The following is a 14,868-nucleotide window of genomic DNA, read 5'->3' as shown; positions in this document are numbered from 1 at the left end:
GGGTGCCTCCAGCTGTTGCAAAACACACGGGCTGATATATTTCAGCCCTTTGAATACTGTAGTAGTTAGTTGCTTGAAGGAACTTAAGTTTGATTCTGGAGCACCCGTTTTAACCAGCGGTTCCCTCCCAACCAGGGTGCCTCCAGCTGTTGCAAGACACACGTTCTGATATCTTTCAGCCCTTTGAATACTGTAGTAATAAGTTGCTTGAAGGAACTTAAGTTTGATTCTGGAGTACCCCTTTTAACCAGCGGTTCCCTCCCAACCAGGACTGATATCTTTCAGCCCTAAAAAGGGCTTTTTTTGGGTGCTGTCCTTAAAGCAGATGTTACACTAGTGCTTTAGGAGTAAAGTGGACCCTGAATACACCACCTAGCAGCAACCTAGCTATCGCTTTCCCTATACAGCAGGAGCAGCTTCTCTGACCCTCCACTTCCTAAGCCTGCAGCATGCCGAATGAGGGTAAAATGGCGTCCATGCAGGAGGTAGGAGGGTCTGGAAGGGAGGGACTGCTGCTGATTGGCTGTAATGGGTCTGCTGACTCTGACTCACAGGGTCAAAGTTTACTGCAATGTTAAAGTATAGGGGTCGGATCGAACTTCACATATGTTCGCCCGGCGATGCGAACGCGAACATACGAAATTCGCCGGGAACTGTTCGCCGGCTAACAATTCGCTACATCTCTACTCCTTAAGTCTTTCCTAGCTGAGCAGGAGGTTTAAGCATCAAAGTTGTGCCTGTGGCTGTATAGCAGCTGGCACAGCTCAGGCAGAGCAGGTACTTCAATCACTATAATGACAGTGGTCCCGCTACTGTTGTATATGTTACCCTGCCGGACCCTCTCAGAGCCTTTCCCCCATCATTAGTGACTCCAGTGTATTATACAGCTGTGTGCTATGCACGGCTGGATAGAGCACAAAGGGCATGGGACGCATGGAATCATACATGCCCAGCACGTGTGACCCTACTCATGGGACACATGGAATCATATATGCCCAGCACATGTGACCCTACCCATGGGACGCATGGAATCATACATGCCCAGCACGAGTGACCCTACTCATGGGACGCATGGAATCATACATGCCCAGCACGAGTGACCCTACTCATGGGACACATGGAATCATACATGCCCAACACATGTGACCCTACTCATGGGTCACATGGAATCATACATGCCCAGCACGAGTGACCCTACTAATGGGACGCATGGAATCATACATGCCCAGCACGTGTGACCCTACTCATGGGACGCATGGAATCATACATGCCCAGCACATGTGACCCTACTCATGGGACGCATGGAAGCATACATGCCCAGCACGTGTGGCCCTACTCATGGGATGTATGGAATCATACATGCCCAGCACGTGTGACCCTACTCATGGGACACATGGAATCATACATGCCCAGCACGAGTGACCCTACTCATGGGATGCATGGAATTATACATGCCCAGCACGTGTGACCCTACTCATGGGACACATGGAATCATACATGCCCAGCACATGTGACCCTACCCATGGGACACATGGAATCATACATACCCAGCACGAGTGACCCTACTCATGGGACGCATGGAATCATACATGCCCAGCACGAGTGACCCTACTCATGGGACGCATGGAATCATACATACCCAGCACGAGTGACCCTACTCATGGGACGCATGGAATCATACATGCCCAGCACATGTGACCCTACCCATAGGACACATGGAATCATACATGCCCAGCACGAGTGACCCTACTCATGGGACGCATGGAATCATACATGCCCAGCACGAGTGACCCTACTCATGGGACGCATGGAATCATACATGCCCAACACGTGTGACCCTACTCATGGGACGCATGGAATCATACATGCCAAACACGTGTGACCCTACTCATGGGACGCATGGAATCATACATGCCCAGCACATGTAACCCTACCCATGGAATCGTACCGTACATGCCCAGCACAGCCCGTGCCAGCAGGAGGCAGGCATTTACACCAGCTCCTAGCTGGCATGGGCTTTGCTACTGTATGTGTGAAAAAAAATGCACATAATACATCCCAAAGTAAATAAGACATCACAATAAAAATTTCCCCTCCCCACCCTGAAAGTAAAGTATGATTTAACTGTCCAGCCTCTGCTGTTTTTCTCTTGGGCTGCAGAGTTTGTCGGCATTAGGACATCTCTAAACTCTACTATACATTTTTTGGCATGTAAGTAATATTTGACCAAGTTTGCATATCTCCAGCCATTTGGAAATAATGCTGGAACATACATGCCACCCAGCTTTCCAAAAGAGCTCTAATATGGCTGCTTTACCAGACAGATATGTCTTCAGGAGACTGGGACAGCTGGGTGGTAGGCAATATACAGTACAGGGCTCACAGTACAACCTTACTCTTGTGTTTAGAAATCCAGGCAACTCTGGGGACTAGTTGATGAATAAAAATGAGACTATCCGTTAGGGTTTCAAAGTATATAAGGGAATAAAATGGTGTAAAAATAGTGGGGGGGGGGGGGGGGGGGGAGGGACATAGGTTTGACTTATAGAGCCCTAATGTATAAAGAGAATGGCCTGCATCAGTTATGTCTCGTGAGGAATGTAAGCTCCACGTAGAATCTCTCTATACATCCGCCTGCCGCGGCATTCCCCTTATACAAAGAGACTATTATTCAGCGGCGCCTTAGAAATCCTTTCTTTAGATCATCTTTCCTGCGATATTCATGTTAAACAATGTACACAGGAAATGTATACACTGGAACAATATGCACAGTTACGGTGATATTCAATCAGGGTTGTCATAGTGATAATAGGAGGTGATGGTGACCTTCTCCTTGACGAAAACTCTATACCATGTAGTTGTATGCATCAAAGCATCCGTATTCCTGTGTACCGTTATAGATATCATTAGAAGGGTACTCCGCCCCTAGACATCTTATCCCCTATCCAAAGTATAGGGGATAAGATGTCTGATTGTGAGGGGTCCTGCCGCTGGGGACCCACATGATCTCCCTGATGCACCTGGCGTTCGTCTAGAGCGCCGGGTGCAGCGCCAGAGGCACGTGACGTCACGGCCGCACCCTACTCGTGAGGTCACGGCCACGAACGGGGCATGATTGTGACGTCACGAGCCTCCACCCCGCATCGTCAGTCGAAGTTCCATTTTGGCCCCTATCCTTTGGATAGAGGATAAGATGTCTATGGGGCGGAGTACCCCTTTAAGGAGGTAATTTGGCAAATAGAACTTATCCCCTATCCACAGGGTAGGGGATAAATGTCTGATTGAGGGGGGTCCGACAGCAGGGACCCCCTGAGATCTCCAGAACAGTGTTTATATTTTACCTAGGCTCCGCCCCTGACTTTCCCAAACAAACTTGTCGTGAGAGTGACAGCCCGCTCAGCCAATTGCCGACAGCAAGGAAGTCCCACCTCCGCTGATGACTAGCGGATTGGGCCGTCACACCCAACACCAGTTCATCTCAGAAAGTTTAGGCCGGAGCAGAGGTAGGAGAACGGCCCCCTTATGGAGATCGTGGTTGTATCATTGGTCGCTCCCACTCCACGATGAGACACTTATCTCCTATCCTGTCAATAACGTATACATTTTTATTAGCCAGATAAACCCTTTAACATATTTAATTTATTTTACACTTTATTTTACACTAATATTAACAGGGTACTCCACTGCCCCAGTGTTCGAAACATTTTGTTCCAAACGCCCGGCGCGGGCTGCGGGGATGGGGATGTTATAGCCACATCCTCCTTGTCATGTCACACCATGCTCTCTCAATGCAAGTCTATGGGAGGGGGTGTGGCAGCCGCCACGCCCCCTTCCATAGACTTGCACTGAGAAGGCATCATGGTGTGATGTCATGAGGGGCGTGACTGTGAAGTCAAAACCCCCGCAGCCCGCACCCAGCATTTGGAACAAAATGTTTCAAACGCTGGGGCAGTGGAGTACCCCTTTAATATGCTCACGTATGTCACTTTGAAAATACTGTTTGTGGGGTTTCAGTTTCACGCCAAAATCTTACATTTTTGCCCCAATTTTAAATCCCCCAAAATATAGGCAGGCAAATAACACATAACAAGACCAGAGGCTGTGGCATATTATCAGCAGTACTGTCGTTACTGCCTTGTGACCAACATCTGGGTTAGGATGGGGCATTTTACCACATTTTGCCTTATCCCGTTAAAATTGCAAAATTTTTACAGCAATTTTGGAAAATCTCGGTTAAAATGAAGGGGGCACCACAACAGTACCCCAAAGCAGCAAAGCCGAACATGCCTCCAGTTCAAAGTGAGCCGCACCAGATGGGATGTTCTTCAAAAATAAATATTTATATTTTAAAATACTTATAACAATTTTTTGCAATGTCAAGTTTAAAAATAAAAGATATAGCATTTTAAAAAAAATTACATTTTTATTTTTATTTTTTACACCATTCCATAGGAAGTGTATCTATACTTTCTGCCAAAATTTTCATGTTAAGCTTTTGAAAATGTCCCGAAATCTAGCCTAAATTCTATGACACGCCCACTTTTCAAACATTTGTTCTTTATAGTGTAAATTCCTTTAAAAAAGTGGAATTGTTTTGCGTAAAAAAATCTTTTAAAATCTTGGTTAAAAATGTTGTGAAAAGTTTTGACTATGTCCCCAATGGTTCTAATATGTGGGAATGAAATGTTCTGCTGTTAAGAAACAGTTTATTATGTTTATGTTGTGTGTATGGTTTGTGTATGTGTGTGTGTGTGATTCTTATGTAATGTTGTGTGTTTTGTGTATGGTGGTATATTATACAGTATTTATACACTACTGTATGTGATGTTTTTTTTATGTAGCTGTGTGTGGTGGGTATTGGGGGAATGGAGGTAGTTTTTGTGCAGGTTAGCTGTTAGTTATAGTCCTTTAACTGATATGTCACATGGCCAGATGGTGTAGCCAACATAATGTTCAATTTAATCCAACCACAACTTTTTGTCAGAAAAGTTATTCACAAATGCAAAGTGCAGGACTGAGACCTCTACACACTAGGATTCTGTGAAACAACTTTAACAACTTTGCCTAAAATTTTTGTGTAAATTCAAGATAATACACTTGCTTTGGCACAGCTTAGAATGTACAGTTTTTAGCCTAAAGAATGGAAATTTGGTCACTGTCCCTTTAAATCTTGCTTCCTTAGCATCTCTACTGAATTTAGCAGTGTCAAGGGGGCTTTCTAGCACATGTACATAATGTCTAAAGCAGATGCAAGATGTTCACAAATGAATATGAAACTGAAACTGCTGAATAAGATCTTCATAAGGTTGTCTCACTGTGGTGCAATATAGAGAATTTTCTTTACTCACAGAACTCTGGTTCTGCAACTTGTTACCTGAAAAGACAAGGCAGGGAAACACTTCATGACGTGGCAGTCAAGCAGCACTAACTCTGACTGGAGGCCAACAAAGAGATAAGTGTATTGCAGAGAGGTCCTTGTTCAGCCTTCTTCTCTCTGGCATAGATGATAAGCTTTTTTCTGGGAGATGTAGACCTTGATCATGTTATCCTCTCAGTGTCGACAGAAAGAGAAACAGAAGCAGTGACTTTATTGTAGACAGGATTTTACCTAGGTAGAACTCATGTGGCCTAGATGTTCGTATGCAAAAGTTGGGAAATATGCACTCTTTGCTGTCTTACTTGACCACTCGGAAAGTGCAGAGGTAGCAGATGTTGTTCTAGCCTAGACTAGTTCTAACAGGTTAGGATCCACATTTTCTCATGGGAGAGGGTGTTTGGACAACTCTGGTTATACAACACAATACCTGGATGAAAATGGCAGGAAAACTCTTCACAACATGACAGCCAAGCATCACTAACTCTGATCAGAAGTCACCAAAGAGATTAGTGTGTTGCAGATAGGTTCTTGTTCAGCCTTCTTCTCTCTGGTATAAATGATAAGCTTCTTCTTGGAAATGTAGATCTTGAGCATGTTATCCTAACAGTGTAAAAAGGAGCAGACACAGGAGCATTGGCTTGATTATAGTCAGGATTTTACCTAGGTAGAAGACATATGGCCTATGTGTATGCATGCACACTTTGCTGTCTGACTGGACTACTCAGCAAGTGCAGAGCTAGGAGATGTTGTTTTGGCAAAAACCGGACCTAGACTGGTCCTATCTGATTTGCGTACACCTTTTCTACTGGGAGAGGGAGGTTAAACTAGGGACTAGGGTACAATAAAGGCAGAAATATTAACCCTTTACACTCTATAAGACCTCAATGTATGCAATAAATATAATACAATGCACATAAATACATTTTAATACTGAACCAGTACCTCATACACATGTATTCATTATGCAAAACTCTGGTGGAAAGTAGCTGGGTCAATTGTATTGGGACGCTACATCTGTAGCATGCATAATGTATGAAACAACACTGTGTTGTGCAACTTTTTGAAAGTGCTCTCCTAAGACACTTTTGTAAGCCAGGTCGAGGCTAGTGGATGTTTGTGGTGTTTTGAAGGGTTTGCAAATTTTTGTGCAACATTCGCACTTGTTAAATCGAGTACCAATGCAAAGTGAAATCAGAAATTGACTTTTGTAAGATTGTATGTAGCTTTTAACAGCCAAAAGTCGCATAAAATAGCTTTGGCGCACATTCAACATTTTCTAAGCAAATATAAGAATTGTCTCTAAAGACAATGATACATTTCCCTATAGTAGTTTGCTTTGAGAGGAAGGAAAATATGTATGGCTAATGGGGAGAGTGAAGTTTCGAAGCAGATGTAACTTCCTTAGGGGAATAAATTATAAATGTCTGGTAGTCTTGCCGTCAGTTCTGCATTTACGTTGATCAAATAAATGAATGATGCTTTTGTTTAAAAAAAATAAAAATAAATAAACTTTGGCACATTTTTTGGACATCTGCCTCAAAAGCTGTCAATTTGCAAAAATAAATTTGGCGTACAATGCCAGAAAATATGCATCAAAAAATGCTTTTAGTACAAAGTAATAGGTGGCTTAAAGGGGTACTCCGCCCCTAGACATCTTATCCCCTATCTAAAGGATAGGGGATGAGATATCTGATCACGGGGGCCCCGCCGCTGGAGTCGCCACGATCTCCTTGCTGCACCCAGCATCGGGTTCAGCACCGGAGGCTCGTGACGCCACAGCTGCACCCCGCTTGTAACATCTTAGCCACACCCCCTCAATGCAAGCCTATGGGAGGGGGCCTGACTGCCGTCAAGCCCCCTCCCATAGACTTGCATTGAGGGAGCATGGCCGGGACGTCACGACCAGGGCATGACTGTGACGTCACAAGCCTCCTCCGCACATCGCCAGTCATCCAGCACAGAGCGAAGTTCGCTCTGTGCACTGCATGTCTGGGGTGCCCAGTGGCGGGACCACCGTGATCAGAAATCTTATCCCCTATCCTTTGAATTGAAATCTTAAACCCTATCCTTTGGATTGTATATCTTCCAGCATGTACAATTTTATTTTGGTTTTATGAGTTACAGGTTGCCAATACCCAAGGGAGGGCAATCCTTCAGCCATGGTTCCCTAGCTGTTTCCTCCACAGGGTTTTTCTTTTCTTTCCTGAGGGCTGGAGGATGATTCTGGGTCAGAGAATTGCTATGTTTAAAACAATATTTATGGTTTTCGTTGGTGAAAATATAGTATCCAGTTATCTGTTCATGGCAATTAATTAAGTGTGTAAAAATGTATGTATGTATGTATGTATGTATAAATAAATAAATAATGCTTATTTTATACACTGTCTTAAATTTGGTTTGGAGGTTCAGGAGTCAGGTGGAAATTGCAGGCAAGTTATGGTGGAATCATTTAACTAATAGAAGATGTTAACGAATACCTGTCGTCAACAAAAACTTTTTATAAAATGTAGATAATACCATTATATGTATATTTGTAATATATATGGGTTAAAAAATGTGTATATTTTTGTCCCTGCAGCTATTGCCTGTGTGTCTCTATGAGGAGTCCAAATACAGTAGGTGAGGGTGGACAAGCAGGACTATATACACTGAGGACATGCAGGGCTCTGTACAATGAGGACAAGCAGGGCTCTGTACACTGAGGACAAGCGGGGCTCTGTACACTGAGGACAAGTGGGGCTCTGTACACTGAGGACAAGCAGGGCCCTGTACACTGATGACAAGCAGAGCTCTGTACACTGAGGACAAGCAGGGCCCTGTATACTGAGGACAACCAGGGCTCTGTACATTGAGGACAAGCAGGGCTCTGTACACTGAGGACAAGCTTGGCTCTGTACACTGAGGACAAGCAGGGCTCTGTACACTGAGGACAAGCAGGGCCCTGTACACTGAGGACAAGCAGGGCCCTGTACACTGAGGACAAGCAGGGCCCTGTACACTGAGGACAAGCAGGGCCCTGTACACTGAGGACAAGCAGGGCACTGTACACTGAGGACAAGCAGGGCCCTGTACACTGAGGACAAGCAGGGCGCTGTACACTGAGGACAATCAGGGCTCTGTACACTGAGGACAAACAGGGCTCTGTACACTGAGGACAAGCAGGGCTCTGTACACTGAGGACAAGCAGGGCCCTGTACACTGAGGACAAGCAGGGCTCTGTACACTGAGGACAAGCAGGGCTCTGTACACTGAGGACAAGCAGGGCTCTGTACACTGAGGACAAGCAGGGCTCTGTACACTGAGGACAAGCAGGGCTCTGTACACTGAGGACAAGCTTGGCTCTGTACACTGAGGACAAGCAGGGCTCTGTACACTGAGGACAAGCAGGGCCCTGTACACTGAGGACAAGCAGGGCCCTGTACACTGAGGACAAGCAGGGCCCTGTACACTGAGGGCAAGCAGGGCCCTGTACACTGAGGACAAGCAGGGCTCTGTACACTGAGGACAAGCAGGGCTCTGTACACTGAGGACAAGCAGGGCTCTGTACACTGAGGACAAGCAGGGCTCTGTACACTGAGGACAAGCAGGGCTCTGTACACTGAGGAAAAACAGAGCTCTGTACACTGAGGACAAGCCGGGCTCTGTACACTGAGGACAAGCAGGGCTCTGTACACTGAGGACAAGCAGGGCTCTGTACACTGAGGACAAGCAGGGCTCTGTACACTGAGGACAAGCGGGGCTCTGTACACTAATTAAAAGCAGAACAATGTGCACTGAGGCTCTATAACATCCTCCTGGCTCATACATCAGGATGATTGACAAGCCAGGAGCTTGCACAGAGCCCTGCTTGTCCTGCCCTCACTTCCTGTTTTTGGACTCATCACAGAGACACACAGACAATAGCAAAAGGGACAGCATTTTTTCACCCAACAATTTAAAAATTTTTAACCAATGTATATTACAAATATACATATAATGGTATTATCTACATTATATAAAACGTTTTTGTAGATGACAGGTACACTTTAAATCATGTTGTGGTGGTGAACAGGCTAAGGCTTGGAAGTAGACAGTGTTAAGAACATTGTAATTGTAACATTAGCCAGGGATGGGCATGGAGGTTAAACACAAGAGTCAGAATCTTGCGTAGGGTCATTGGTGCCCAGCAATCTGGTAATTTGTGCCCAAAGGGCATGGTGGCTAAGCACAGGAATGAGTATCCTCAGTAGGGCGATTGGTGCCAGACAGGCATGGTGGTTAAACACAGGAGTGAGGATCTTCAATCTGCTCATTTGTGCCCAAAGGGCATGGTGGCTAAGCACAGGAGTGAGGATCTTCAGTAGATTTGTTGGTGCCTAGTGGGCACGGTGGTTAACACAAGAGTGAGGAGCTTCAGTAGATTCATTGGTGCCCACAAAGTGTACAGGCTCTACTAGAATATATAGCCAGAGAATGCTACCCCTTTAATGCTGTCCTGTCTGGTGCTGTATGTCCAACACCTTGATGTCTCACAGAATTTATGAAGCTCAATGGCCTAGTAATTTACCTGAATCTTGTGTCTTAGTCCCATGTTTTAAATAAAGCTGTGGCCATTTTAAAGAAAGGGTCCATCCCATATCCAAAAGTCACAATGCCGGCATTTGAAGTGTCCACTGGTTACCAATATATATAGCCCCCACATAGAAGACACATGTGCGATAGAAACTTCTACCCATTTACCCTCACAGTAAACCATCTACCCACACAGTGGATATGTCTTTGGATAAGCTGGGACGTGGAGTCCATTCACAGTATAATTCAATGCTTTGTACTATTGTTTATCATTTAGTTACCAAGGGCCCAGTAGTCTCGTGAGAGTTAAGTAGTCAAGCAATCTTCCAAATGCAGAGTGTACGGTACTTGTGTTGTCTGAAGATGTACAGTGCCACACTTAAGAAGTAAGAGTCTTTTTTCACAAGCGCTTAATACAGGCACAGTATCGATCCACCGCCTTAGTGCTCAGGAGATCTGTGCTGCCCGAAATCACCGGAAGAATATTCCTAGCAAAACTTTTATTTGATGATCACGAAGAGCAGTATTTCTTCTATATACTATGTGACCTTAATAATTGGGGATTGTCTTTGTCTTTTTGATGCAGGGTCTTTGGACATTTTAGTCTCCTTTCGGAGTGGCAGCTGGTGAAGGTGGATTACAAGTCGGTTTTTGGACGAAAGTGTACTGAAAATGACTTTGAAAGTTGGCATCTACACAATCAGGTATGGAATGTATCCAGTATATGAAAGACTGGGAGTTTATTGTGGAGTGGATTAATCTATCTATCTCATATGTATCTATCTATATATCTCATATCTATCTCATATCTATCTATATCATATCTATCTCATATCTATCTATCTATCTCATATCTATCTATCTCATATCTATCTATTTCATATCTATCTATTTCATATCTATCTATTTATTTATCTATGTCTATATATATATGTGTAGATGCAAATCATAAAATGTTGCAGTCTCTTCTAATACCTTTTTTATTGGACTAACAGCATTTTGTAGAGACAAGCTTTCGGGATTCCTACCTTTATCAAGTCCAAAGCAAATCGAAAGCTTGTCTATACAAAATGCTGTTAGTCCAATAAAAAGGGTATTACAAGATACTGCAACATTTTATGATTTGCATCTGCATCACTGGACTAATACTGCTACTCAAATTTACTATATATGTGTATATATATAATAATAATCCAAGGGTGAGCAGCACATCAGAGAGTAGTAGATGGATGGTGCAAGCAGCGCTGAGGCTCAGTTCAGGAGCCAACGTAGAGCCACACAAAAACAAGTTTGCTGCAGAACTCAAATGTGGTGAAAAAAATGATCAGCTTTATTCCATTCCAAAAAAAAGTGCAACGTTTTAGCTGCCCATGTGCTTGAAATAGGCATTGTAAGGTTGCTGAAACGCAGCTCCTGTATGTAACACTGCACTTGATGGAATAAACTCTGAATCGTTTTTCACCTTATAGACTGTGTGATGTGGGTTTCAACTTTTTTTGTATGCTGGTTCTCCAACCAAGGGTCCATATACCCATGTGCACCACCACCTTCCCTTTTCAATTGAAAGTGCTGCTCTGCGGTCTTTTTTTTATCTATCATCTATCTATTTATCTCATCTCTCACACACACACAATTCTTACAACACAATCACAATTACTATTTATGTAAATAGTACATTTCTGTAGCTGCAGCCCCCTCTCCCCTCTCACAGCACGCAGTCTCATAGAGAAAGAAACTGCCGCAGAGTCTCCTCCTACAGGTCTACTCTTAAAGGGGACCTGTGGTCACTCTGAAAAAAATGAGTTGCAGTAACCAGTAGTTACCTTAGGGGGGGCTTATCACATACCCATTTACAGCATGATGATCGACCATCCTGTTGTTGAGTTATAGGGTCTTGTAGTTCCCTCTGACTGATTCAGTAAATCTGTAAAAAGGGGCGGGACTTTATTTTCATATGGGCTGAATTCAACTGAGTTTCGGGATGTTCATATTTATTAAAATGGGCATGGCCTAATGCATAGAGAATGATCTCCCCCAATGAGGCTACACCCCTAATAAAATAAAGTTCCGCCCATCTGACAGATTCACTTAATCATTTAAAGGGGACTAAAAAGCCTTGCAACTCAGCAACAGGATGGCCTATCATTCTGTAAACAGGTCTGTGATCACCCCCCCCCCTTCATAGCTATCTACTGGTTATTGTGCCTCAATAACTGTGTACTCTAGTTGGATTTGTTTTTTAGACTTGTGAGTTTTCTGAGATGAACTGTATATAGATCATGCAGGCATGGGAAGTAGAATTGCAGGCTGCATAATAGCATATCTATAGTGGAAACCAGGAAATGGGGTACAGGGTTTAAAGAGTATCAAACCATATCTTTTTAAATTAACTCAGATACCCCTCCTGCACTTAAAATATTTTTCTGAGCTTTAAAAATCTCTGTATCATACCTTTCCCCTTGCTTACATTGTGTGAGCTCCTGGCAGGAGAAAGTGGGTGTTCCCCAGCAGGCGCAATGTCACTGAAGCTTGCGAGAGCTGTGCCTCGTCATGCCCCGCACGCACTTCCTGAGTTTGGTCTCTTGCCAGGCCGGGAAGAGACCAAATTAACTTTTTGACTTTCGGCAGGGGACAGAACAGAGCCACCTAGTGACAATTATTTCAATTACATTAAAAACATATAAAGGTTGAGAATTTTTACAGCAAGTAAATAGCAAAGTGTCTTATAATTACATAAGGAACAATATATTAAAAGTTTAGTTTGGTAACAGGCACTCTTTATAGGCTTTCCTGCCACATCTGTATATACATGAGGAACCAGGTAGTTGGACGGCTCTGATACAGATTGTGCATTGGATCCCAAAAGCTTTAAATTCCTCTCCTGAAGAAGACCTTACTTCCCTTCAATACAGCATTTTCCACGTTGGGTTCCCTGGTGAGAGTTGCTCAGAAGAGATGTCACTTTTTCAGTGTACTTGGGGTAATTGATAAACCACAGGGACACTTTAATTATTCTGCAGAATTCGGGGATTATTTATCACATTTTCCTCCCCAATCCATACTGCCCCTTAGAAGATCATTAAGCACTCTTTAGCGTCCCATTTGACGTATTGATATTCTCCATTACCGAGTTACCATTACTCATAATCTGATCGCTAATATTTCTTTTTCTAAGTAAGAAACAAACACAAGATATTGATTTGTTCTCGGTAAGAACCTTCCTGCTCGGAGGGATTTCTAAAATAGATGTATTCCAGGCTTTTTTAATCTTGCGGGAAACTGAAGGTAAATGGCGCAATTAAGGGCACAATAAACCGTAGAGATCTAAAAACTCCCCTCCATACAGCAACACACAACTCTTAGTGCCATTAGCCTATAAGTCGGAGCTCTTAATGTAAGCGCTCTGGTACTTATGTGATCTTTCAAAAGGTCATTAAAGGAGAAGAGCATGAGTCAAGTCAATGTGAGGAGTGCTACACTGGGAGAGATACAATATGTTGGGGGGGGGATACTTTGGATGAAGTAGTAAAAGTTTGTGGGAAAAGACAGGTGTGCATAGAATTGAAACGGATGTTATAGCAAGTATTCAGCTGGGCCCTTTTCATTATGGTGCTGGGTTTCAGGGCCTCACATGGTCTTCAAGGACCTAACATGGTCTGTCCAGGACCCTACATGGTCTGTCCAGGGTCCATTTGGTCTGACCAGGGCCCCATTTGGTCTGTCCAGGGCCCCACATGATCTCTCCAGAGCTCCCTATGGTCTGTCCAGGGCCCCAAATGATCTGTTCAGTACAGGATCCCACATAGTCTGTCCCCGTGCTCTGCCCAGGGATTCACATGGTCTACCCAGAGTCCTACATGGTCTGTCCAGAACCACACATGATCTGGCCAGGGCCAGATGTGATCTGTCCCCGGCCCTAGAGGGTCTGTCTCTGTTCAGGACATTGGAAGGAAATATAATAAGAGAGACTTTACATAGTTTTACTTAGACTGCTGAGACCCTGCCAGCTCCTAATGTACCCAACCAGGCCCCTCCCCCTTGAAATAAAGAGGCAGGACACAAGTTTACACTTTTAAGTGGGTAGAGGTCAGCCACAGCTTTTTTTTTAATTAGCATATCCAACATAAATAAAGCACCCAAATTCTCAAAATCAAATGCGGTACTGCCCCTCCGACTCTGATGTACAGGTCACCCACCAGACTAACCACATGTTTGCCTTCTCTAAGCGCCATGGAGGAGACCATGTACACCTACACTGGGCTCCGACCCCCACCCTACAGGAATTATGTGCATTTTCTATTCCCACTGGAAGCTGGACAGAAGTAGTACAGGCCAACATCTGAACAGCGCACACCGCCACGCCTCATTAAAATCCTCCACTAACTGGCAAAGCCTCACCACCATGCCAGAACTGAACCATCATGCGCACCCACGCCACAGCACTCACAACTCGCGCCTCCGAACATATGGAATGAACTATGTACAAGAGAGGAGGAGCATGGAAACATAATGAAAGCCACCATAACACAACCTTCATGAGGACCTGCCCTGTTAGAAGACCCTGACTCCCTGAAAACCCATATCACGTCCACCAGGAGGAATCTCCTCCCACTGGCCAAACCAAAGATATACGAGCAGCACAGCAACCCCACCACAGGCCCGGACCTGCACAGGAAGGAACCACAGGACACAGCCGCCCTCTCCAGACTCCAGTGCAAATTAGAGCCAACAGTGCACACACCTACAATTTCGTAATAAACCTCAGGCAACCAACACGTGGCAATGCCAATGCCCAGACCCCCTGCCTCAGGTGGCCCGCGCTATCAGCCTCTGTGGCACCCCCCTCAGAGAGGAAGTATACCTACAATCACAAGGCTCAAGATCCAATTCCACCAAGCAATGCCAAAAAACACTGAAGATGAAAATGCGTAAGCAGAAAC

General features: G+C 44.4%; 1 protein-coding gene across 2 annotated transcripts in view; it reads left to right on the top strand.

Moving 5' to 3' along the window:
• SORCS3 (sortilin related VPS10 domain containing receptor 3) overlaps positions 1-14,868 on the top strand; it is a 680,789-nt gene that overhangs the window by 557,775 nt on the left and 108,146 nt on the right. For both annotated transcript variants that reach the window (XM_056530530.1, XM_056530531.1), the window contains exon 15: positions 10,515-10,632. In XM_056530530.1, coding sequence (XP_056386505.1) covers positions 10,515-10,632 — 118 coding nt within the window. The remainder of the gene's footprint in view (positions 1-10,514; positions 10,633-14,868) is intronic.

This window comes from Hyla sarda, chromosome 7 (genome assembly GCF_029499605.1).
Source record: "Hyla sarda isolate aHylSar1 chromosome 7, aHylSar1.hap1, whole genome shotgun sequence".
In the NCBI taxonomy this organism is placed as follows: Eukaryota; Metazoa; Chordata; class Amphibia; order Anura; family Hylidae; genus Hyla; species Hyla sarda.
Note: the sequence above shows the minus strand (reverse complement) of the source record. Positions and strands in the feature narration are given on the sequence as shown.